Consider the following 27,260-nt stretch of genomic DNA (forward strand, 5'->3'; position numbering starts at 1 on the left):
TTGCAAGCAAGTTTAGTCAGTTTTGCTCGTGTGAAAGGGGCCTTAGTCCAAACCTGACCACAGCAAACCAATCCATTCCTGGATTAGTTTGCTGTGGTCCTTTCCCTTCCTGCCTGAATGCTCTTTTAAACTGTCTTCACTCTCCAATACATTTATCTAGTGTAAATACTAGACAGGGAGGAGGGGTGCAGCTGTAGTATCTCACCCTCAGTGTGTATCGTGCTATATGCAGAGAAATCAAGACTTCTGTACAACTGTCTAAGGAGTTGTTAAGCATTAACGGTACTGTTTGTTAGGATACAGAAAAACCTCAAAGCACAATGGGGTAGGTAACATAAAAAGGGTTGACCACCATTTGGTATGTTTTTGGCAAACTCCCCTCCTCTCCAGACCTGCAAAGGGGAAGCATATTTGCCTGTTTTCCACTGCTGGATTGCAGCTTCTTTGCTCCTCGCCCTTGGCTCCCTTGCTTCGGTCACCACTGCAGTTGGACAATCTCATCTGCTTTGACACCACTGCAGTTGGACAATCTCATCTGCTTTGACACCACTGCAGTTGGACAAAGGGGTGACTAGTCTCCCTTGTGTCATATGACAAATTTACCTGATGCAAGGGAAGCAGGTCACTGCTGCAGCCAGTGACTGGCTGCAGTGGCGTCAAAGCAGATATTGACAGTGGGGACCGGAACAAGGCAGCCGAGGATGGGGAGTGAAATAACTGGGACCCAGCAGCTGGGAGCAGGTAAGTATGCTTCCCTTTTGCAGGTCCGGTCATGAGGGGCTTTGCCAAAAATCCACTAAAAAGTGTCCAATCCCTTTAAGGCCATGTTTACACACATCTATTTGGTGTAGGCACTGGGAATTTTCCAAGCACATACTCATATGTATCTGTAAGGTCCAATTCTTCCAACAAATTCCAAAAGAGTGACCTTTTGGCTTCCATGGGGCTGCAATATATTGGCATATCTTTTTTTTCTTTACTACTGTATGTGATAGCATAGTTAACATAGCATACAGAAGCATCTATTAAAAAACAATACATATCACAGTACACATTTACTTTTACATAGTTACATAGTTGATACGGTTGAAAAAAGACATAAGTCCATCAAGTTCAACCAAGGGATAGGTGGGGATGCGACTCCCAGAAGGAAGTGAGACTCAGATTTCTACACGTTTCCATAAGCAGTAATGTAATTTGCTTTTAAGAATTCATCTAAACCATTTTTAAAACTGTCCACTGTTCCTGTTGTGATCACGTCCTTATGAAGTAAATTCCACAAATTCACAGTTCTTACAGTAAAGAAGCTTTGATGATTCTGGAGGCTGAACTTTTTCTTCTCAAGTCGGAGGCAGTGCCCCCTTTTCTTTTGAGGGCATTTTACATGTAACAGTTTTAAAAAAAAAGAGCCCAATACTTTTTTTATCGGTCTTTATTAAAAATATTGCAACCTTTTTTCTGTACAGAGCTGAGAAGCTCTACTAGCACCCTTTGGATTTTCTGTCTTTTTCTTCAGACCAGGATCAGACAGACTCCTTACATTTGCTCTCTGATCTCCTAAACACTCATTATAGCTCAGTTCTTACCTTACTGATAAGAATGTGGCTAAAATAAGTGTTTATAACCTAGAGATAAGGTTTATTAGATGACCAGCACAAAGTGAAAGTACCAGTCACACAGCTAGAAAACAGTAAACCCTTTGTGACAGAACAGCTTAACATTTTTTTTTAAATAAAGAACAATTGAAAAAATGATTTTTAACAAAAAATGGGTATCATGCAATTATTTAGAAAATTGCCTCCGAAGGTGTACATAGCCTTTAACTTTGGATACATTATTAGACTATATGTTAAAAAAAACATAATAAAAAAGCACAAAATAATCTGCATTACATTTAAGTCTCCATTCTATTAGCTGCACAGTGTATTCTACCACAACTACTATGTTTTTTGCTATAGCAGAACATTTTAGAAGTCAGCCAAGTCTCTTCACTAATTGTGTAATATACACAGGTAATCGGCAGACGTTTTCCAGACCCTCCTATCTTCTGACCCACATTAGTTACCACTATATTTTGTAAGCCCAAAATCCCTTTAAGCAAGAACGTGCTTCGATGCTTGCCAACTGTTTCTACACATTCTTTATCCACCCTATGGGAAAATGACTATGTAGCAATAATAGTAGACTTAGCTGGATTTGGCTTGACATCATTATTCCTCTACCATTATGTTGAAGTACAAACCGGATTCCAAAAAAGTTGGGACACTATACAAGCATGAATAAAACTGAATGCAAGTGATGTGGAGGTGCCAACTTCTAATATTTTATTCAGATAGAACATAAATCACGGACAAAAGTGTAAACTGAGAAAATGTACCATTTTAAGGGAAAAATATGTTGAATCAGAATTTCATGGTGTCAACAAATCCCCAAAAAGTTGGGACAAGGCCATTTTCATCACACCCTGTGTGGCATCTCCCCTTCTTCTTACAACACTCAACAGATGTCTGGGGACCGAGGGAGACCAGTTTCTCAAGTTTAGAATAGGAATGCTCCTCACATTCTTCGTCTAATACAGGCCTCTAACTGTTCAAATCGTCTTGGGCCTTCTTTGTTGCACCTTCCTCTTTATGATGCGCCAAATGTTCTCTATAGGTGAAAGATCTGGACTGCAGACTGGCCATTTCAGTACCCGGATCCTTCTCCTACGCAGCCATGATGTTGTGATTGATGCCGAATGTGGTCTGGCATTATCTTGTTGAAAAATGCAGGGTCTTCCCTGAAAGAGATGACGTCTGGATGGGAGCATATGTTGTTCTAGAACCTGAATATATTTTTATGCATTGATGGTGCCTTTCCAGACATGCAAGCTGCCCATGCCACACAGCACTCATGCAACCCCATACCATCAGAGATGCAGCTTCTGAACTGAGCGTTGATAAAAACTTGGGTTGTCCTTGTCCTCTTTGGTCCGGATGACATGGCGTCCCAGATTTCCAAAAAGAACTTCGAATTGTGACTCGTCTGACCACAGAACAGTCTTCCATTTTGCCACACTCCATTTTAAATGATCCCTGGCCCAGTGAAAACGCCTGAGCTTGTGGATCTTACTTAGAAATGGCTTCTTCTTTGCACTGTAGAGTTTCAGCTGCAATGGCGGATGGCACGGTGGATTGTGTTCACTGACAATGGTTTCTGGAAGTATTCCTGAGCCCATTCTGTGATTTCCTTTACAGTAGCATTCCTGTTTGTGGTGCAGTGTCGTTTAAGGGCCCGGAGATCACGGGCATCCAGTATGGTTTTACGGCCTTGACCCTTACGCACAGAGATTGTTCCAGGTTCTCTGAATCTTCGGATGATGTTATGCACAGTTGATGATGATAGATGCAAAGTCTTGCAATTTTTCGCTGGGTAACACCTTTCTGATATTGCTCCACTATCTTTCTGCGCAACATTGTGGAATTGGTGATCCTCTACCCATCTTGGCTTCTGAGAGACACTGCCACTCTGAGAAGCTCTTTTTATACCCAATCATGTTGTCCATTGACCTAATTAGTATAATTGGTTTCCAGCTCTTCGTTATGGCTCAAATTTACTTTTTCCAGCCTCTTATTGCTACTTGTCCCAACTTTTTGGGGATTTGTTGACACCGTGAAAATTTGAATCAACGTATTTTTCCTTTAAAATGATACATTTACTCAGATTAAATGTTTGATCTGTCATCTACGTTCTATTACAAATAAATATTGACATTTTCCATCTTCACATCATTGCATTCAGTTTTTATTCACAGTTTGTTTAGTGTCCCAACTTTTTTGGAATCCGGTTTGTAGTTGTCAATAGCTCAAATGCCACTATATATAATAGACTTGTAATTAGATGATTCGGGGGATTCATTCTCCTGTAACCAAGAATTACTGTGTGATGTATGAAATACAGCCTGGATATGTTTAAGTAATAGGGCCTCATCTAGATGACAATTGGCTTGTAAACCCAGGGATTAACATAAATCTGTACTACCTCAGGACATATATTATACAGGATGATCAAAAATCTACATAGTCGTCAGGAGGTTGAGAATACTATTTATCTACCAAGATGGAATTCTAATAGATCCTAGGCAAAAAATAAGCCAAATGACCCAATTTATGAAAATCATCATTATCATCCTACTAGCATACAGCTGGGTAGACAATGCATTGAGGGTGTATTGAGCAGTGAGGGAAGAATATTTGCACTATAGAAACTGTCAGCAGGCAGTCTGTTTTTGGTGAATTTGGTTTCAAAATGGTCCCATAATTTGGACATCACCAGAAATGTTTATGATTTATCTTGATCATGAGAAGGTCTGTATCATTCCAGGGAGAGAGGAATGAACACTTTCCTGTTCCGCCCTCACTGCGGAGAGGCTGGCGCTATCACTCATCTACTTGCAGCATTCATGACAGCAGACAATATCTCTCATGGATTGAACTTGAAAAAGGTAAATGTGAAAATATGAAATTTCCAATAAGTGCTCTGAGTAAAGAATGCACCTTATGTACAATACTTGTCTTTTATAAATGGTAAAAGTATAATGACATGCAGTCACTAGGACATCTTTGGTCCTTTCAGATTTGGCTCACATAGTGTTTTCACCCTCTGTGGGGCTTACCGTGAGGGCTATTTCTGAATATCTGAAAATGGTAGTCAAATGTATACCTTGATGGGTGCACTCACTTTAATGGGTCAAATGGAGTTCAAAAGATTCATCTTTCTAATCCATTTTAACCTGCTTTCCAGGTATACTGAATCCAAAGATGAATCCTCTGAACTCCATTACATCCAGTAAGTGAATGTATCTATCACGGTATACATCTGAATACCATTTTTGGATATTCAGACATATACTCCCGACGGAAAGCACTACAAAGTGCTAAAATGCATTGTGTACCGAGCCTTTAATTTACCTCCCCCCAGCCAACATCCTCCTCTGACTCCTCTTCAGACTCCTGCTGACTTGTCTCAGATGGAGTAGACCCCCTGGGATTTCATTCAGCATTGCGACTTCCTCATCTTCCAGCTCCTGCTCCTTGACAGCTTGATCAATGCAATATACAAGCATATACAAGGTGGAGTTCCATCGCTTCGGGCAGTCAAAATCCGACGTCTGACGGGCAAGTGGTGTTGCTGCTGAATGTCAGCAAGGCAAGCCATGGCCATGTAAGATCTTCTAAAATAGCTAGAGATTTTCCTGGCCTGCCGCAAAACGTCCTGGAACCTGGTGTATTTGGCAACGAATCGCTGCATGACTAAGTTTAGGATGTGTGCCATGCACGGCACGTGTGTCATTTTGCACTGTTTCAGCGCGCTCAGCAGATTGGCACCGTTGTAGCACACCACTTTACCAACTGTCAAATTGAGCGGGGTTAGCCACTGATCGGCCTGTAACCGCAGAGCTGAAAGCAGTGCAGGACCGGTGTGGCTCTTGGCTTCCAGGCACAACAGTCGCAGCACAGCATGGCAACGTCTCACCTGGCACGTCGAATAGGTTCTGGGGAGCTTGGGGGTCCAGCAGAAGAGGCGGTAGCAGTGGAAAAAGAGGAGTCAGCCGAGGAGGAGACAGAGGATGGAGTAGGAGGAGGAGAAGAAGAGGCCGGCCTTCATGCAACCCGTGGTGGTAACACCAAATCCACACGGGTGCCACGGGTTACATGCTTGATGGCTGTCAGAAGGTTCACCCAGTGGGCAGTAAAAGTTATGTACCTTTTTCTGCCCGTGTTTGCTAGACCACGTGTCTGTGGTCAGATATATCTTGGCACCAACACTGTGCGCCAGAGATATATTAACTTGCCGCTGCACGTGGCCATATAGTTCAGGAATGCCCTTCTGGGAGAAATATTTCCTTCCAGGGACCTTCCATTGCGGTGTGCCAATGGCCACAAATTTTCTAAAGTCCACCAATTTATATGGCAGTAGTTGGCGGGCTAGTAGTTCCGACAAGCCAGGGGTCAGCCGTTGGGCAAGAGGATTATCCGGCGTCATAGTTTTTTTAAACTCGAACATTTGGGCCACAGAAACCTGCCTTGTGCCACATGAACGCGATGACGGCACGGTGGAAGGTGGAGTGGAGGACAAATGGGAGGAGAGAGGAGAAGGAGAAGAGGCAGGACGTGGAGCACTGGGAGTGTGGCTTTGTGGGTTCTGACGGCGTTGCTCCCACTCGGCTCGGTGATGGGAGGCCAGGTGCCTTCTTAAGGCAGTCGTCCCTAGGTGAGTGTTGGGCTTACATCGACTTATGTGTTCACAGCACAGGCTGCAGATGTCAGCACTATTGTCAACGGCTGACACGTTAAAAAAAGCCCACACTGCGGAGCTATGTGCCGGTGTCCTGGGAGCTCAAAATGTGAGCAATCATGGTGGATGGCTCGCTTCAGATACATTTGCAGTCTGCTTTTTTCCTCCTGTGCACTGTGAGTTCTGTCTGCTTCTCCTCCTTCTCCTCCCTATCTGCTGCTCTGTCTCTCCCTCTGAACTCCCCTCCCCTTTCTCTCTCTTGTGGGCACACATGTGACGTCCATCGACACGTCATCATCGTCACCTTCACCACCATTCACATTAGAGATCTCGGAGTATGCAGCAACAGTGGGGACCATCCTCCTCAGGCCAATCTGGGTACTGTCGTCAGACCGCTGGGCGGCGGCTGTTGCTATCTCCTCTTCCTCATCCGATGCCAAGAATGGTTGCGCATCGGTAAGGTCTGGGAATGGATGGGAAAAAAATTCCTCTGACTCAAGTGGAGGGGCTATGGTGGTGGTGGTGTCTTTGGGGGTACACACAGCACAGAGGATGAGGAAGGTGCAGAAGTGGTAAGGCTGAGTGAGCCACTCAACCAACTCTGGTACGTCCTTTGACATAATCGCACTCCAACTTCCCACTCCGGCCTGGTGCACCTGCCGACCCCTACGACCCCTGTGGAATGGCCTGCCTCTTCCTCTGCCTGTCATTTTCAAAATGACCCTGTGCGAAAGTCTCTAAAGAAGAGCAGTATTTGTGGAAGCTGATACAGTCCTGATCAAAAGTTGAAGACCACTTGAAAAATGGCAAAAAATCATATTTAGCATGGCTGGATCTTAACAAGGTTCCAAGTAGAGCTTTAACATGCAACAAGAAGAAATGGGAGTGAGACAAAACATTTTTTGAGCATTCAATTTAATGAAAACAGGCTGTTTTTCAGCTGATCAAAAGTTTAGGCCCACATGCCTCAGGTAGTCACACATTCTCCCTTTTTGAACGTGGTCGGGTTGTTGAACTGCATAAGCAGGGTCTCTCACAGCGCGCCTTCGCTGCTGAGGTGGGACGCAGTAAGACAGTCATTTGGAATTTCTTAAATTCTTAAATGATCCCGAGGGTTATGGAACAAAAAAGTCAAGTGGAAAACCCCCAAAAATTGCATCAGCACTGAGCCGGAGGATCAAATTGGCTGTCCGTCAAGACACTGGACGATGCTCGATCAAAATTAAGGCCATTACTGGTGCTGACTGCAGCCCCATAACCATCAGACAGCATCTGAGACTGAAGGGCTTAAAAAAAAAAAAAAACGTCTTCAAAGACCTTGTCTCCTTGAACGCCACAGAACTGCTTGTTTGGACTTTGCAAGAGAGCACCAAACATGGGACATTCAAAGGTGGAAGAAAGTTTTATTCTCTGATGAGATTATTTTTTACCTTGATGGTCCTGATGGTTTCCAACGTTACTGGCATGACAAGCAGATCCCACCTGAGATGTTTTCTAAGCGCCACAATGGAGGGGGCGCCATAATGGTCTGGGGTGCTTTTTCCTTCAGTGGAACAATGGAGCTTCAGGAAGTGCAGGGGCGTCAAACGGCCGCTGGCTATGTCCAGATGTTGCAGAGAGCATTCCTCATGACTGAGGGCCCTCGTCTGTGTGGTAACGACCGGGTTTTTCAACAGGACAACGCTACAGTACACAATGCCCGCAGGACAAGGGACTTCTTCCAGGAGAATAACATCACTCTTTTGGCCCATCCTGCGTGTTCCCCTGATCTAAATCCAATTGAGAACCTTTGGGGATGGATGGCAAGGGAAGTTTACAAAAATGGACAACAGTTCCTGACAGTAGATGGCCTCGTGCGGCCGTCTTCACCACTTGGAGAAATGTTCCCACTCACCTCATGGAAACGCTTGCATCAAGCATGCCGAAACCAATTTTTGAAGTGATAAACAATGACGGCGGAGCTACTCATTACTGAGTTCATCTTTGGAAGTTGGATTTCCGTTTTGGGGAGTTTAGTTTTTTTTTGGGAGGTGTGATCCTAAACTTTTGATCAGTTTTCATTAAATTGAATGCTCATAAAATGTTTTGTCTCACTCCCATTTCTTCTTGTTGCATGTTGAAGCTCTACTTGGAACTTTGTTAAGATCCAGGCATGCTAAATATGATTTTTTGCCATTTTCAAAGTGGTCTTAAACTTTTGATGAGGACTGTATGTGGCAGGCCTCAATCAGTTGTTAGTTGAAGCTGGTATATCACCCTCAAGCAGTAATTTTGTGGATGCAGGTACATTACAGACCAAAAGTTTGGACACACCTTCTCATTCAAAGAGTTTTCTTTATTTTCATGACTATGACAATTGTAGATTCACACTGAAGACATCAAAACTATGAATTAACACATATGGAATTATATACTTATCAAAAAAGTATGAAACAACTGAAAATATGTCATATTCTAGGTTCTTCAAAGTAACCACCTTTTGCTTTGATTACTGCTTTGCACACTCTTGGCATTCTCTTGATGAGCTTCAAGAGGTAGTCATCTGAAATGGTCTTCACTTCACAGGTGTGCCCTGTCAGGTTTAATAAGTGGGATTTCTTGCCTTATAAATGGGGTTGGGACCATCAGTTGCGTTGTGGAGAAGTCAGGTGGATGCACAGCTGATAGTCCTACTGAATAGACTGTTAGAATTTGTATTATGGCAAGAAAAAAGCAGCTGAGTAAAGAAAAACGAGTGGCCATCATTACTTTAAGAAATGAAGGTCAGTCAGTCCGAACAATTGGGAAAACTTTGAAAGTGTCCCCAAGTGCAGTCACAAAAACCATCAAGCACTACAAAGAAACTGGCTCACATGCGGACCACCCCAGGAAAGGAAGACCAAGAGTCACCTCTGCTGCGGAGGATAAGTTCATCCGAGTCACCAGCCTCAGAAATCGCAGGTTAACAGCAGCTCAGATTAGAGACCAGGTCAATGCCACCCAGAGTTCTAGCAGCAGACACATCTCTAGGACAACTGTTAAGAGGAGACTGTGTGAATCAGGCCTTCATGGTAGAATATCTGCTAGGAAACCACTGCTAAGGACAGGCAACAAGCAGAAGAGACTTGTTTGGGCTAAAGAACACAAGGAATGGACATTAGACCATTAGACCAGTGGAAATCTGTGCTTTGGTCTGATGAGTCCAAATTTGAGATCTTTGGTTCCAACCACCGTGTCTTTGTGCGACGCAGAAAAGGTGAACGGATGGACTCTACATGCCTGATTCCCATCGTGAAGCATGGAGGAGGAGGAGGTGTGATGGTGTGGGGTGCTTTGCTGGTGACACTGTTGGGGATTTATTCAAAATTGAAGGCATACTGAACCAGCATGGCTACCACAGCATCTTGCAGCGGCATGCTATTCCATCCAGTTTGCGTTTAGTTGGACCATCATTTATTTTTCAACAGGACAATGACCCCAAACACACCTCCAGGCTGTGTAAGGGCTATTTGACCATGAAGGAGAGTGATGGGGTGCTGCGCCAGATGACCTGGCCTCCACAGTGTCACGACCGCTATCCCAGCAGCAGTCGTGTCGTACCAGACGGAGGGGAAGGGGGACCCTTATCTATGGATGGGAGATAGAACGGCCACCCCTGACTAACCCTAAGCTGGCACCTGTCTGCCCTGATACCCTAGACGGGGTGTGAACCCGTGCGGCGAGCAGGATGCCTAAACCCTCAGTCACCCTAGCAAGACTAGACTGGGGAAAGGCAGATGGGAGCACTAGTCACCATCACTCATGTCTAGGAGAACAACAGGGGAAGACAGCAACAAACAAACAATCTATAACAGAGAATAGACTTATCCAGTCACGAGCAGAGAAGGTGATCCCAATAACGACAGTCCACACCAGACAGGAGCTCCACAGCAATACCATCAAACGATCTCCTTCAAAGGTCAGAATAACACTGGAAGTAAGGACTATATCTGGCAATGACTGCAAGTGAAACTGAAACTAATATAGTAGCTGGGAGTGGCAGACAGGACTCACCTGAGAAGGATGCCTACAAACTCCCAGTCAGGACAAAAAGGTTCACAAGGCAAAACCCTGATGACATACCCTGAACCACAGAGCAAACTCACAAGCTATCGTGAGTAGCAAGTCGCTGCGACCTTCTCCTCCCAGACCTGTCTGGATCAGTCACAGTCGTGACACACAGTCACCGGACCTGAACCCAATCGAGATGGTTTGGGGTGAGCTGGACCGCAGAGTGAAGGCAAAGGGGCCAACAAGTGCTAAGCATCTCTGGGAACTCCTTCAAGACTGTTGGAAGACCATTTCAGGTGACTACCTCTTGAAGCTCATCAAGAGAATGCCAAGAGTGTGCAAAGCAGTAATCAAAGCAAAAGGTGGCTACTTTGAAGAACCTAGAATATGACATATTTTCAATTGTTTCACACTTTTTTGTTATGTATATAATTCCACATGTGTTAATTCATAGTTTTGATGCCTTCAGTGTGAATCTACAATTTTCATAGTCATGAAAATAAAGAAAACTCTTTGAATGAGAAGGTGTGTCCAAACTTTTGGTCTGTACTGTATATGGAAAACTTCTATCACTATTTTGTGAAAGCTGATATATGCAAGCCTCACTCAGTTGTTAGTTTAAGCTGGTATATCACCCTCAAGCAGTAATTTAGTGTTTGCAGGTATATGGAAAACCTCAATCACTAATTTGTGGAAGCTGATATATGGCAGGCCTCAATCAGTTGTTAGTTGAAGCTGGTATATCACCCTCAAGCAGTAATTTTGTGGATGCAAGTATATAGAAAACCTCTATCACTATTTTGTGGAAGCTGATATATGGCAGGCCTCAATTAGTTGTTAGTTGAAGCTGGTATATCACTCTCAAGCAGTAATTTTGCGGACGCAGGTATATGAAAAACCTCTATTACTATTTTGTGGAAGCTGATATATGGCAGGCCTCAATCAGTTGTTAGTTGAAGCTGGTATATCACCCTCAAAAAGTATTTTTGTGGATGCAGGTATATGGAAAACCTATATCACTATTTTGTGGAAGCTGATATATGGCAGGCCTCAATGAGTTGTTAGTTGAAGCTGGTATATCACCCTCAAGCAGTAATATTGTGGATGCAGGTATATGGAAAACCTCTATCACTATTTTGTGGAAGCTGATATATGGCAGGCCTCAATCAGTTGTTAGTTGAAGCTGGTATATCACCCTCAAGCAGTAATTTTGTGGACGCAGGTATATGGAAAACCTCAATCACTATTTTGTGGAAGCTGATAGATTGCAGCCCTCAATCAGTATTTTCTGGAAGCATACAAATGCACTATAATATACTTTCTATGTTAGAAAGTATATTAAAAATATATATCACACCCCTCTGTGTATCATACCTATCGATAGCACAACGTTACCAGTCCTTAAAAGGACTTTTGTGGCCCTATTAGCTAGCGTTTGGTGTCCCTAAGTTCCTAACAGGCTGTCCTTGCTCCAAAATGCAACCTCTCCCTACACTGGCAAAACACATCATGTAAACTAGCTGCCAGATCGGGTTCTGTTATAGGGTTGGGGGTGTGCCCATGTGCTGTAACATCTCAATTGGCTGTCCTGCCCCACCTGATGGATGTATCATGGGTCAAAGTTTGGCACAATGCAAAAGAATATGGCGCGTGTGGACATCACCATATGTTCGCATGTTCAGCGGATCACGAACGCGCAAAGTTCGCCGCAAACCGACCACCGGGCATACTGCAAGGCCATCACTAGTGGTGACTGCAAGCATCCAGAACTTTATCATTACATGAGGTTGTCCAACCCCAAAACCAATTTTAGTTATGACAAGGAAAGCGTTTTAACAAGGAAAAAAAGCACTAACCTACAGTACTTACCATTCCCTCATTCCAGCATCAATGCTCATGGAATGGTGATGTCCTGTCCATGGTAATGTTGACCGATGCTGTCTAATTGGCCTCAGTGGTGACAGGTCCCTAAACATTATCACTGAGCAAGGGCATTGGCCTTGATGCTGGAATGGAGTGAACTAAAATTGGTTTTGGAGTCAGACAAGCCCTTTAAGGTTATGACTCTCTAAATAGAAACAAGATTTAAAGCTCTATATGAGACAGTCTGTCAGAATGTCCATACAGTTATATTGAGAAATGAATGAAAAAAATGTTGAGCTCAAAATCTAGATCACAATGGTATTCAAATGTGGGCATTCTCTTTAAAGGGAATCTATCATCAGCTTTATGCTAGTCCTAACAGCTCCAGCACATGCCAATGAGTTCGCACCTTCATGAGCTCCCTGGACTTCCCACCTCCTGATGCTGATTGACAGTTTCTTTCCTAATGCAATCAGTGGCAGGTGGATGGAAAGAGCCGGAAGAGTGCTCATGAATATCAGGACTTATCTGCATGCGCTGGAGCAGTTCAGTACAAGATTTGACAAAACAGCAAGGGCAATTAAAGGAGACCCCGAGCAGGATTTTGCTCAGGGAATCTTGCACTAGTTTATGCTGCACCATAAAACTGGTGACAGATTCCCTTTAAGGTACTACATTAAAAATATAATTTAGTTATTGATTTACTATTTTCATAGAATTTACAAAGCTTGTATTTTACAGAGTCCCGTGCTGCAATACCTGTACCTTTTGGCGAAAATCCCCATTGCCATGTCACCCCTGAGTAATAACAGCCTGTTTCTGGAATATGCTAAGAACCCATTGCTGGATTTCCATGAAAAAGGCCTGGTAATATCTTTGTCTACAGATGATCCTATGCAGTTCCATTACACCAAGGTAACAGCCAAACATTTTTGTATATTTGTAATCCTTTTGAAGGAAAATGCATAAATGGTGGGCTTAGTAGTATTTGAAGGTTTTTTTTCCACCATTAAATATCATACTCATTCTATGGATCAATAAAATATTAACAATTATTGCTACTTACATGCTATTAACCCCTTCCCAACCTCCTCTGTACATGGACTTTTAACCTGGGGAGTAACTACCATAGTGGCAGACCATGCGACTGCTATGGGGCCCAGGGCAAGAGGGGGTCCAGTTGGGATCATCCCCTCTTCTACTGGGAGTGAAAAGTTGGTCAGGACTCCACCCACTAAAGGAACAACAAGCAAATGATGCAGTGGAAAAAATGGCCCAAGGGTCATTGAAAGGGGTTTAGGCGGAATCCCTTCTGTCCTGTTGGGGGGGGGGGGGGGGCTGGTTTGATCCTTGCGCTATGGGACTCTTACTTCTCTATGTAAGCCACTGCTCAGATGTCATGACCAGTTGCGACTATGGTATCTAAGAGGTCTTTCCCTAGGAGCGCTGTGATCCCAGGGACCGAACATCTCCCTTGCTCCCAGATCGAGGGAGCCTTTGGTTGCTATGGTAGTCTCAGGCCCTCTGAAGGGTCTGAGGCCTGCTTTAGTGAAGGTCCTATGGAGCCCGACCTAAGGAAGGATGCCAAAGGAACATAGCAAATCACCTATAGACTGCAATAGTAATTCAGATAATGTTTAAGTCCCCCTTTAAAAAATTCAAACCCCCTTTACCCCATATTAAAAATAAAAAATAAACAATAAAAAAATAAAGATCATAGGCATCACAGCATCCCAAAATACCCGAGCTATTAAAAAATAAATGTATTTTTTCTCTACGGTAAACGCCATAACAGAAAATGACCGATTGCTTTTACATTACTTCACCACCCAAACAAAATTAAATAGAAATTGATTAAAAAGTCATATCCACCCCAAAATCAACAAAAGTATCTATAAAAAACTACAGATCACCGTGCAAAAAATGCCTTAACACATCAGATATAAAAATAAGTTATGTGGGTCAGAATATGTATAGTTTTTATTTATTTTTAAATATTAAAACACAAGTTAACTATATAAATGTGATATCGCTGTAATCGTACTGACCCACAGAATGAAGTGCACAGGTCAGTTTTACTGCATAGGGAATGCTGTAAAAACAAAACCCATAAAACTATGGAAGAATGACATTTTTTCCAATTCCACCCCATTTTGAGTTTTTATGGCTTCCCACTACATCATATGCAATATTAAATAAATTTAAATGAAATTACAAAGTACAACTTGCCCCACAAAAATAAGCCCTCATATGTCTATGTGAATGGAAAATGTAAAAAAGTTATGGCTCATGGTGTTCAAAGTGCACTGCACAGCAATGTGCACACTCAGCTAATGAACTGAGTTCTAGTAGATCTATACTATCAAGCAGGGATGGGAACTTAAAGTGGCCCCAAGTTGTAGGCAGGTTCAAATTAACAGAAGGCAGGGCAACACAAGTAGGCATGTCAGGTATTCTCCACACAAGACCAACATTCACATGACCAGCTGGATATGAAAAATAAAATGCAAGAGCTTGAAAAACTTATGATTCAAGAGACTGAATTATGGTTGGACCATACAACGCTGGTAAAATATGTGTAAAAATCCATGATTCCACATGGACTAAGAATTAAAAAAATACAGACTACAATTTTTTCTGATACTTTTGTCTCAAAGTGGAACAATTTATTATCAGAATGCTCCATAAAGTTGATGTCTCTAATTATTGAATATGAGAATGAGAAACTCACAAGTATTCAACATGAGATAGAAACATGTAAAAGTACTCTGAATAAATATCTCTATACCGGAGTACGCCACGATGGAACAGAAAATTGTGACTTTGGTTAAACAGCTTGAGGAGAACATTATTGAAACCAAGCATAATAAATTCCAGAGGGATCTTTATGACTACACTAACAATCAGACTTGTGAATGGGGGAGACGCGATAATCTTTACTATACCACCAAGTTCATATTAAAGAACAAAAATGAAAAAAATCACAGAGAAAACCAGTGAAACAGAATGTATCACTCAAAGTAAGTTTCAACTCATCTGAATTTGAAACATCAGAGGTAACCAGTGATTCTCAGGATTCAAACAACTCTAGAACTAAATTACTGTTCAAATCTAAAAGGACTAATATAATTAAAAATGACACAACAGATCCAGAACAACCTACACTTGTCCCTACATATAGCCGCCAGTTCACACAAATCCAACAAACTATCAGGAAATGTCTTCCTTCTACAGTATATGACACCTTAAAAAGTGGATGTAGAATGGTATTAAGGCGACCCAGTACATTGGCTAGTGTTCTCTCCCCTTCGCTTTTCACACGCACTGCAAATAAATCATCGAGTACCTGGATAAAATATCTAGGTTTTACCAAATTTGAGGACACCCATGCAAAACGTGTATATACGCTACACCAACAAGAAATTTTCACAATCCTACACACACGGAAACATTCTCGATAAAAAAGCTATATTAATTGCAATATAATGGGCATTATTACTGTCATTGAATGTACAATGTGTGATCTGATATATATCTGTATATAGGGAAATTTAAAACAAGACAGCTGTAACATGATAATTACATTAATAACCCCTCAGCGACGGGTACATCAAATGCAGCCAACCATTTCAGAACAGTACATAACCGTAGTTTAACTGGCTTCCATACCTATGCGATTGAAAAAGTAGTTGTTCCTTTGAGAGGTGGTAATATGAAGGCATATTGGATATTCAGATTGAATACCAGATATCCTCAGGGTCTCAATCTGAGGAAAGAATTGATGTATTTTTACTAATACTGTGGTAATCCAACATGCATAAGCTAATAATAGCCATTTTTTGGGGTTTCACCGATAGCTACATGAAGATGTCCTAGTAATTTAGATGTATTCCTATTTTTATACCTATTTTTCATGTTTGACTTTTTATCCCATTCACACTATGCAGTTTTTCAGGGCAAAAATATCTGAAGCTAGAGTCCTGATTCAGAATAAGTGCTGTTGTGGAAGTAGAATATGCCCTGTAAATATGCTGCTGTACTTTGTATTATGTATTTTATTAAAAATTTTGTGTGAGACTTATATACACATGTATTTTTTATGCTGTTAAATGTAGATCTCAGGTGTAGCACATGGCAGAGTTTTGGAGTACCCTGTCTCTGGGAGGTGGTTCCCCTCCTTCATTGTTGGTTGGGGGAGTAGATATATTTGAACCTGGAGGTTTGACAGTCCATACGGTTATGACTAAGAATGCTACAGTTCGAAATACGTCAATTGTGCGGTTGTGTCCACATGCTGTAATTTGTCACCGAAAATAAAGACGAAGAAACAAAACGATTTACAAGTGCTAGAACTTTCTTTACGTTGTTTATGTCAGGAATACCATAGCAGAAAATGCCATCCCATCAGAACTATATACCACAGAGCAGCACAATATATTGCCCAAAAAAATGTCTCTGTGGTGGCCATCAATAGGTGCCATTTTTCAGTGTATGTGTCTCTGATTAGGATATGGAGCATGGGACGCAGGGGGTGAGATGCAGGCCATAGTTGAATTTAGGAGGGAATGTGCGATCACTGGCTGGTTATATGAGTAACTGATTCTCACAGCATTAATTACTGCCAACAGCTCATTATGTACCCGGCTATCGTCAGAAAGGAGGGCTTAGTTGGCCCCCTGGGCATCAGCCCACCGGGAAATTTTTATGTTGGTCTATGGCCAATCTGCCCCTTCTATCAAGGCAGTATAGCTGAGAAGACTTCTCGGCTTGTTTAGATTGTAAAGCTTGACATCCTGACAGCTGCACAAGGCCAGCCTTGTTTTATTTCATTATGTTTTATTGCCTTCTAAGGCAGTGCGTACTGTGGATCTCACAATATATATGTCTTCATTATTCTGGATCACAAATTACCTATCTGCTGGGAATGTAAAGGCGCATTTACACTTGTTCCCAATAATCTGCCTGAATATCTGGGTGTCTAAAATCCACCTTAAAAATAAATTATACTGTCAACTGCAAGAGGGGGAAGGAGACTGATTCAGCTCAGAGACAGACTGTAGCAGCATAGATTAACAGAATTAAGAAGGGGGATACAAGAAAGAAAGAAAATTTCTTTTTTACACTTGAATAGGTTATTGGTTACTTACTCAGGGCCTCCCACTAACCTCACACTTTTTTACCCTAAATACCTTCCCAATAAGACACCACACACTCTGCTTGCCACAGCAGCCGTTTTATTAATAAAATAAATACATCCATAAATAACAATAACATTAAAATTAACATTAACCCCTGACGAGGGAGATCGTAGAAGCCCCAAAATGTTACCATCCATAAGAAGCCAACATGGCAATTCCATCTTGCCTCCAGCCGTAAACACCAGCTCGGAGACACCAACTGATGGACGCCTCTCCGACCAACCAAGTGCCTGAAACTATGAGAGTCCAGCCCCGCCATTGAGGCCCTCCCATTTCCAATACCGTCATATACCACCAGCTTCTATGATCTCCCACCGCCAACAACACGCAGCTTAAACCTTAAAAACTTCCCTCAAGTCTGCGCGTTCCTCCACAAACGCAAAGCCCGTTCGATTCCACTCTGCAAACCCAGGGCCCACAAATCAATGCCCACCGCATTCAAATGTACCCCATCCGCTCTCCAAAAACCTCCACTCCCTGACTCCAAATCCGTATGCCTAACCGCCACTGCCCCATTACGTGCCATAAACCTCCCAATAGCCCTATTCACTTTCACTCTGGCCTTGTTAATGCGCTCAACCGAACGTGCCTCCCTCCAGGTCTTACGAGCTACTATGTCAGACCAAACCGTCACCATACCTGGAAACATAGACCACAATCTCAAAAGGTCAAACTTAATATCCTAATCAATTCCCGGCAAGGCCTGACCCCCAAATCATTACCCCCGACATGCAACACTAAAATGTCGGGGGCCCGATCCAACCTCGCAAACTGGTGCACTTCCCTCAACACACTCCCCCATAACATACCCCTTCTCCCCAGCCACCGTAACACCGTTTCCTCCCTACCGAAACCAAGCTGCCGTCCCTCCGGTCGCACGTCCGCCCAGAGCACCCCCCTGAAAACAAAAGAATGCCCAAGAATCCACACCAAAACCGCACCTGCAACACAAATAAAAGAAAATTAATGACAGCTCCCCTAATCACCAACCACCCAACCGAACATAAGATTTAAAACGCGAAGATTCCCATCTCCCCATCTTCTTAATCACTTCCTCACTCAAACCTAACCTGGCCGTCTCCATTGCCGCCCCAATCCGGAAGGAATGACCTGTAAAATCCTTAGAGTCCATTCCTAGTGCCCCAAACATTTTTTAAACACTGCCACAAACTGAAAACGCAACAGAAACGACCCGTCCTCGTGCCGCAGCAGGGGTCCCATCTCCCCAAAACTCACCCCCTTCCTGTACTCACCTAAGCATCGTACAGGACACAACACACACCCAGGCACCTCAAACAGTGTCACGCTACAGCCTCTACCTTCCCTATCCGTCTTAGAAACTCGGATCCGGACCACCACCCTATCACCATACAAATCCTTGTCCCCCACACACAAACTTCCCGCCCTACTAACACTGGGACACACTAACTCACCCAACTGAAAAGCCCCAAAAAACGCTAACGGAAAGGCCAATCTAAACAACCGCACCTCACCCACCGACCTACAAATCAAACCCACCTGCTCACCAATCCGCAACAATAAAGCGAACGAAACCGGCCGCCTATGATCTGCCACTCGCTTTCCCCTTCTACACCCCCTCAATACCTGTCTCACCAAGAAGGTCTTAGTAACATCTGGGAGGCCCCTAAGTTTAAACCCAAACGCCAAACCCGCCATAACCCGATTCACCTGCGCTACTGACCACCCATTCTCTACCATATTCCCCAAAAACAATACCAACGGAACCTCGCCCTCACCAATACCCACACCCAACTCAGCACACCACCGCTCCCAATCTCTTTATACTTTACCGTAGGCCATCCAAGTGCCAGCGCTCAAAGACTCCCTCAACAACCCCGCCTCAATGTCAGTTCTTGCAAACAAGGCCCCCGGCCCCAATTTACGCACCCAACCTACCGCCGCATCAAAGGAGGTATAGACCACCGAACAGAGCTCAGGATCAATAGCTGCATTGACCGACGCCCCCTTTGGAAAGGACAGGTAATGAATGAGCCGAAACTTGTTTGGCTCTTTCTTGGGCACCACCCCCAAAGGGGAAACCCACAAAAGGCCCATCCATTCTACCCAACGCCACCTCCTTCACCAGCTTCTCCGAAACCACCTCCATATGCTCCAAAGCCGACCGCAGATTCTTCCTAACCCCTAACACATGCTCCACTGGGCGAGACGGAATACTGAAACCCTCAGTGAAACCCTTCCTCAAAAATTCCGCCGCCCCCTTGTCTGGGTATCTATCTAGGTACCACACCATCACGCCCACCCGCACCGGCGTCCGACCCTTTTCCACCAGCCTCACCCCCCCCCCCTCTGCTTTGCTCCCCTGAAACACCGGCTAGCCCCATGACCTCCCCCGCAGGAAGAACACTCGTGCTTGAATTTACACTTTGGCCCAAACTTGCAACTCCCCTCATTAAAGAGAAAGCACAAACCCTTGGCCGCTGCTGTTGCAAACCCTGACTGACCAGACCCCCCGTGTTTCCCCCGAAAGGGCTGCCCAGACCGTACAGGCGCCGTCACTTTCATCCACAACCCTATGTCTTTATGATCCCACCGCATGCTACGGCTGACCGCTTTCCTCATGACGGCCTACCCTTACCCTTCGTCCTAGTCCGGCCTCTCTAGAAACAAAGCAAATTACTTTAAAACAGCTGTTATTAGACGTTCAGGGCTTTTGGCAAGAAAATGTAAAAGTATTTATAAGTTCACTGCATCCACTATAACAGCAAATCAGACCAGTTCTTATTGCTGCAATTCATTGAAAAATTGCAGTTAACTTCAAGTGCATGCTTATGTGTTTTGAACTACAAAGTTCTTATTCTGACTAACGGGATAATCCTGTAAATCCCTGACAGTTGTCAACCCTTTACTTCATTATTATTTATGAATATTTATGAATGTGAAGATTAATCATTTATCTACTGTTTCCATCAAGACTAGCAGTGCTATGGTTTCAAGATCTCTTCTGAAGCCTCAAAGCAGAAACAGATCACGAGCAGGCCATACACATCAGGCTACTTTCACACTAGCGTTCGGGGCTCCGCTTGTGAGTTCCGTTTGAAGGCTCTCACAAGCGGCCCCGAACGGATCCGTACAGCCCCAATGCATTCTGAGTGGATGCAGATCCGCTCAGAATGCATCAGTTTGGCACCGTTTGGCCTCCGCTCCGCAGGCAAACACCCGAACGCAGCTTGCAGCGTTTTCGTGTCCGCCTGGCCGTGCGGAGCCAAACGGATCCGTCCAGACTTACAATGCAAGTCAATGGGGATGGATCCGTTTGACGTTGACACAATATGGTGCAATTTCAAACGGATCCGTCCCCCATTGACAGATGCTGCCAGGCAGCAGGGGGCAGACCCCCCCTCCTCCTGTAATTAACTTATTGGTAGCCAATGCGGCCCCCCCTCCCTCCCCAGTATTAATTGTAGCCAGTGCGGCCCCCCTCCCTCTATATTCATCGGTGGCCAGTGCGGATTCCCAGTATTAAATATGACCAGTGCGGCCTCCCCCTCCCTCCCTCCCCAGTATTAAATATGACCAGTGCGGCCCCCTCCCTCTATATTTATTGGTGGCCAGTGCGGATTCCAAGTATTATGACCAGTGCGGCCTCCCCTCTCCCCCCCCCCTAATTAAAATCACCCCCCCCATCATTGGTGGCAGCGGAGAGTACCGATCGGAGTCCCAGTTTAAATTGCTGGGGCTCCGATCGGTTACCATGGCAGCCAAGACGCTATTGGAGTCTTGGCTGCCATGGTTACTTAGCAATAAATACAAGCATTATACTTACCTGAAGAGCTGCGATGTCTGAGCGGCCGGGCGCTCCTCCTACTGGTAAGTGACAGGTCTGTGCTATAGGCAATGCGCCGCACAGACCTTTCACTTACCAGTAGGAGGAGCTCCCGGCCGGACACAGACATCGCAGCTCTTCAGGTAAGTATAATGCTTGTATTTATTGCCAAGTAACCATGGCAGCCAAGACTGCAATAGCGTCTTGGCTGCCATGGTAACCGATCAGAGCCCCAGCGATTTAAACTGGGACTCCGATCGGTACTCTCCGCTGCCACCAATGATGGGGGGGGAGATTTTAATTAGGGGGGGGGAGAGGGGAGGCCGCACTGGTCACAATACTTGGAATCCGCACTGGCCGGCCACCAATGAATATAGAGGGAGGGGGGCCGCACTGGTCATATTTAATACTGGGGAGGGAGGGAGGGGGAGGCCGCACTGGTCATATTTAATACTGGGAATCCGCACTGGCCACCGATGAATATAGAGGGAGGGGGGCCGTACTGGTTACAATTAATACTGGGGAGGGAGGGGGGGCCTCACTGGCCACCAATAAGTTAAATACAGGAGGGTGGGGGGTCTGCCCCCTGCTGCCTGGCAGCATCTGCCAGGCAGCAGGGGGCAGTCATGTACACAGTTCTCAGTATATTCTAACTTGAAGCGTCCCCATCACCATGGGAACGCTTCTGTGTTTAGAATATACTGTCGGATCTGAGTTTTCCAAAGTGAAAAATCAGATCTGAAATAAACAGTTATGCAAACGGATCCGTTCTGAACGGATGCAAGCGTTTGCCTTATAGGAGCGGATCCGTCTGTGCAGACACCAGACGGATCCGCTCCTAACGCAAGTGTGAAAGTAGCCTTAGATAGCTGTTGGATGATCACTTGTTTGGCTGACAACTCACCCCTTTCCCTACCTCAGCCATAAATGTGTGCACTCCACTTGGCTAAATAAGCTGCTACCAGACACCTCTAACTGTGAATTGATTTTGTTGCTTACAGGAGCCTCTTATGGAAGAATATGCCATTGCTGCCCAAGTTTTCAAGCTCAGCACCTGTGACATGTGTGAGATTGCAAGGAACAGTGTTCTGCAGTGTGGATTGTCCAAAGAGGTTTGTACTCTTAGTGTAGTGTATGCCGTATTACTATTGCCATGTGTTACTAGTACTACTAGTAATTGCATTTTTATTGAATTACATTGCCGTAGAGTATGCCAGAAAACTTTATGAGATCAGTTGCAAGTGCATGTTATGAATGGCTAGGCTGACAGGTAGGAGAGAGAGAGAATGTCAGTAGCTTTTCCCCTCAAAACTGCTGACAGCAGTAGACAAGTGATTTGGAAAGCAATTAAACCTAAGGTGCTTGCACCCCCTCCTCTGAGTGATGGCTGTAGTGTCCAACCAGGAGACCAAGGCAAGAAATAAGGGTCATAAGGCCCAATAAATGCCACTAGGGACCGCCCCAATAGTTGCTTATAAACTTGGCTCTTATTAATTACATTAAAATATATATACAAAAAACTACCCACAGTGTGAAATTTAAATGATCAATCAGCCTGCAGTTTCCCACACATTCTTGAGAGTTTATACAGATGTAGCCGAGTTAACACGCAAAGTCTTAACTCAAATTTCTTAACTCATCGCATTATCTTGAAACAAAAGCCATTTAAAAGCAATTGAAGGTGTTTGCTTAACGCATTTAGCTTAGATAACACGTCTCATAAAGCATGTTAACTCTACTACATCTGTATACGAGGGGTTTTGTGTGTGTGACAGACTACTTTGCAACAAATCAGATGGCTTTTACATGCTGATTGTAAGGAGACATTACACTGCCGCCTTTAAGGATAACGTGTCACTGAAAGTGATCTTATTAGGGTACACTAGTTCCGTACTGACCAGTTATGTTAGTAAGGCCGGGCTCTGTCCCTCAATTGAGGATTGAAACTACTGGGTCCTCTGTTTAGTTACGGTAGCATGATAGCGGGTGAACGTGGTAGTCAGTCGACCCGTAAAGCTATGTGGAATTCATGCTCACATAATTATTGGTGTGGCTGACTGATAATTTTAATTTCACATTGCTTGCTGCTATATGTCAATGGGACAGCAGCAGCAGACAGGAAGAGAGAAGGGAGACGGCATGTGCGCATGACATGGGCCGTGTCCTCAAACAGATGATCGGTGAGGGTGCTGGGTGTCGGACCCCAGCTGATCTGATATTGATGACCCATCAATACGTGAGGGTTATGTATACCCTTGTATCTATTTATTGTGAGATGTAATAGAGAGAGCTGAGTGAGTCTCCTTCATCTTCAAGTTGATAGCTTGGAGATATCAGTCTCCCTATTGCCTTTAGTAAAGCTCTCTTGTATTTACTTGGCAGCATAGCTTGATGATATGGAAAAATCTAACCATTAAAGGGAACCTGCCACATTGAACATGGTTTCTGAGCTGCAGGCATTATGTTATAGAGCAGGAGGAGCTGGGCATATTGATATATCGTTTTATGGGAAAATATTCAGTAAACTTGTACAGTAATTTATTTATTTAAATTCCTGTTGATTCAGAGCTTTGAAGTAAAGGAGGTGGTCCTATCAGTGATTGACAGCCTTCCCTCTATGACTGGGTATACAGGGATAGCTGTCAATCACTGATAGGACCGCCTCCTTGACTTCAAAGCCCAGAAAGTACAGGAAGTTAAATGTATAAAATGCAAGTTTTACTGAATCCTCTCTCGTAAAACTACCGTATTTCTCGCCCCATAAGACACATTTTCCCCCTGCGTCTTATGGGGGCGAATAATAATGAGCGCTTCCATTACGGAAGTGCATTATTAGTACTGGAGGACCAGGAAGCGGTGAAGGCTCTGTACTCACCGCTTCCTGGTCCTTGGCTGTCAGCTGTGAAGGCTGCACACAGCGTGAGGGCGCTCTGGGACCTCACGCTCTGCGCGCCAGTTCACAGCATAGCCGACAGCAGGAGGAAGAGGATTGCGATATAGGGGAGGAGCGGCGGCATCCAGGAACAGAATAGGTGATAGGCTGCTGGGGGCATAATGGCTGATGAGAGGCATAATGGGGCTGAAAGGCATAATGGGGGCTGGGATGCAAAATGGTTGATAATGGGGGCTGAGAGGCATAATGGCTGATATGAGGCTGATAAGAGGCATTGGGCTCTTATCAGAGGTCTGATTGGGGTAATTTACATTGGGGTCTGAGCTGAGGTCTGATTGGGGGTCTGAGCTGAGGTCTGATTGGGGGTCTGATTTGAGGTCTTATTGGGGTCTTATTAACATTGGGGGTCTGATTGGGGCTGTCAGCTGAGGTCTGATTAACATTGGGGGGTCTGATTGGTGGTCTGACCTGAGGTGTAATGAAAAATATTTTTTTCTTATTGTCCGTCTCTAAAACCTGCATCTTATGGGCCGGTGCATCTTATAAGGTGAAAAATACGGTATATATCAATCTGCTCAGCTCTTCCTGCTCTGTAACATGCCGCCTGCAGATTATTTTTCATTTTTATGCTGACAGGTTCCTTTTAATCATAAAGGTACAATCATGCTTGGAAGACTTTTACTGGCTCCTTTCTTTCTAGTAATAGCAGTCCCAGTGATTTTCTCACATATCTATGTGACAAAAACACAGTGAAGGTGCACATTCCCTTAATAACACCCTTAAAGACAATAGATGGAATAATAAGCATAATAGTTATTATGAAATTAATAGTAAGAAGGAAATTACTAACTTGTCTCTTTTTTGTGGATTAAGCAGCACAAAGGAAATTGTAAATAGCGTTAGATTCTTTTAAAGGCAATTACATAGAGTTATGTGACGATAAATGATAATAATTACCACAATATGACCTCTTATTTCCAACTCATTAAGAGTAACAACATGACTCCTTTATTTTGAAAGGGATGTCCAGTTTCTAAAATAAAAGATAAAAAAAGATGCCCAGGGTTAGCTTACAAAGTCTGCTGCTAATCAGTGATTACATGACTTACTACTGGCATCATGGCTTCCGTCCCTGAGCAGTGACACCAGGGGTACAGAATGTGACCACTGAGGCCACTGATGAATGCTCAGTCATGTGTTGGCCATTGGTAAGTAAATACCAGGGGCTGCAAAACATCTTTGCTGGATCGGAGGGGGACTGAAGAGGGGAGAAACATTTGTTGCTCTTTTTATTTTATTTTAAAACGTAACATTGTGATGAATCTTGGTGAATTATTTTTTCATAATATTTACAATCCAAATGCTTGATTTGTGTAGGAGAAGCAGCATTGTCTTGGGGAAGACTATCACATGGAAGGGCCACAAGGCAATGATATCCGCAAGACTAATGTGGCCCAGATAAGGATGGCTTACAGATATGAAACCTGGTGTTATGAGCTCCATCTCATCCTACAGGCTTTAAAAACAGCCGAGTAAAGAATACTACAGGCAGTCTACACAAGTTTTAACCTCATGGGCCATTACTGAAGAAACTTCAAGCAAGTTTGAATCCCCCTGTAGGTGCCATGTTAAAATCCTACACAGAATTTATATACGACAAAAGTGTTCATCCTAACATTATTGCTGTTAAAGTGCTTTTTAGCAGATATGCTCATTTAGTTGTTTACCTCATGTATATCTTCTCCGTGCTTTTTTTTTGGGCCTCTACTGACTCATTTTCACCATGTAAACAAACCTCTCTGTTTGAAGCATTTCCTGTTGCTGGATCCAACCTCTCGTTTGTCTGCTACGGCTCTGGCACTGCCCCTAAAAACACCCAACTGCCCCTAATCCCTCCCACCCAGTTAGCTGCCTCCCCTATCACTGCCAATGTTACTACTTTAACACGCCCATGGACACAACATCACAGGGAAAAAAAAGCTGCGTGGACATGATCATGAGACCACAGCCAAGAATGGAAGATAGAAGCGTTAATGGTAAAAGAATGACATTACAAAATTATAGTTAGCTAGGTAAAAAAGTGTTTTAAAATAAAAAAAATTAACATTTCAAATTCCCAGACTTTCCCGATAATAAAAATAAATAAACAATAAAAAATAGACATTGCCACACCCAAAATGCCTGAACTATTAAAATATAAATGTATTTATCCCGTGCGGGCTATTATGAAAAAAATTTAAATGGGCAATACTACATTTTTCAACTATTCATCTCCCCCCCCAAAAATGAATAAAAAGTGACTAAAAAGTCCAAATGTTAAATCAATAAAAACTGCATATCACGCCACCCAAAAATTCCTCACACAGCCACGTTGACATAACTATAAAAAATTTATGGCGGCCGAATACGCCAATGAAAAGAAAAAAATAATTTTGTACAATGTTTCTATTTTTTTTTCAGAAAAACTATATAATTGTTGTATCACTGTAATTTCACTGACCTGGAGAATAAAGGTAACAGGTCAGTTTTACCACATAGGAAACGCTGTAAAATCTAAACCCATAAAACTGTAGTGGAGTTTCATTTTTTCCATCATATGCAATAATAAATGTTGCGATTAGATAGTACAACTTGTCTGGCTGAAATCAAGCCCTTATATGGCTATCTGGAAAGAAAAAAGTTATGGCTCCGAGAAGGCTTGGAGTAAAAAACGAAAATCATCCAGTTTGGAAAGGATTAAAAGATGTTGTCCCTGGTCTTAACATTTCTTTGGATAAACCTCCCAAGTGTGCCTTATTTGAACCAACTTTGTCTTTTCAATGTCACTCATTTTCATTTGAATCAATTTGTAATAATAATAATAATACATTTACAATTTTGCTCCAGAAAGATGATTTGTAACTGTCTACTCTTTATTATATGCAATTTAAAGGGGTCATCCATACTCCTAATATTGATGACCAACCTTCAGGATAGGTCATCAATATCCAATCAGTGAGGGTCTGACTCCCAACATTCCCACCTATCAACAGTTCCCTGCAGCATTTGGTGGCAGAACGAGCACTTGAATAGAGCAGAAAGCACAGCTCCATTCAAAATGTAGTGGCCGTGCCAGATCACTGCAGCTGATCTCCAACAGAAGTGATTAGGAGAAGGGCTGCAGTAAACTGGTACAGCTACTACACTTTGAGTGGAG

General features: G+C 43.5%; 1 protein-coding gene across 1 annotated transcript; it reads left to right on the forward strand.

Annotated features, from left to right (window-relative positions):
• The first annotated feature begins 701 nt into the window (after nt 1-701).
• Nucleotides 702-25,951, forward strand: LOC122931651 (AMP deaminase 1-like). The gene is made up of 5 exons (XM_044285726.1): nt 702-741; nt 4,347-4,483; nt 12,910-13,083; nt 22,173-22,283; nt 25,442-25,951. The coding sequence occupies exons 1-5, from the start codon at nt 702-704 to the stop codon at nt 25,598-25,600; spliced, it is 621 nt and encodes a 206-aa protein (XP_044141661.1). The 3' UTR covers nt 25,601-25,951.
• Nucleotides 25,952-27,260: the final 1,309 nt, after the last annotated feature.

The sequence above is a fragment of the Bufo gargarizans genome, chromosome 3 (genome assembly GCF_014858855.1).
Source record: "Bufo gargarizans isolate SCDJY-AF-19 chromosome 3, ASM1485885v1, whole genome shotgun sequence".
In the NCBI taxonomy this organism is placed as follows: Eukaryota; Metazoa; Chordata; class Amphibia; order Anura; family Bufonidae; genus Bufo; species Bufo gargarizans.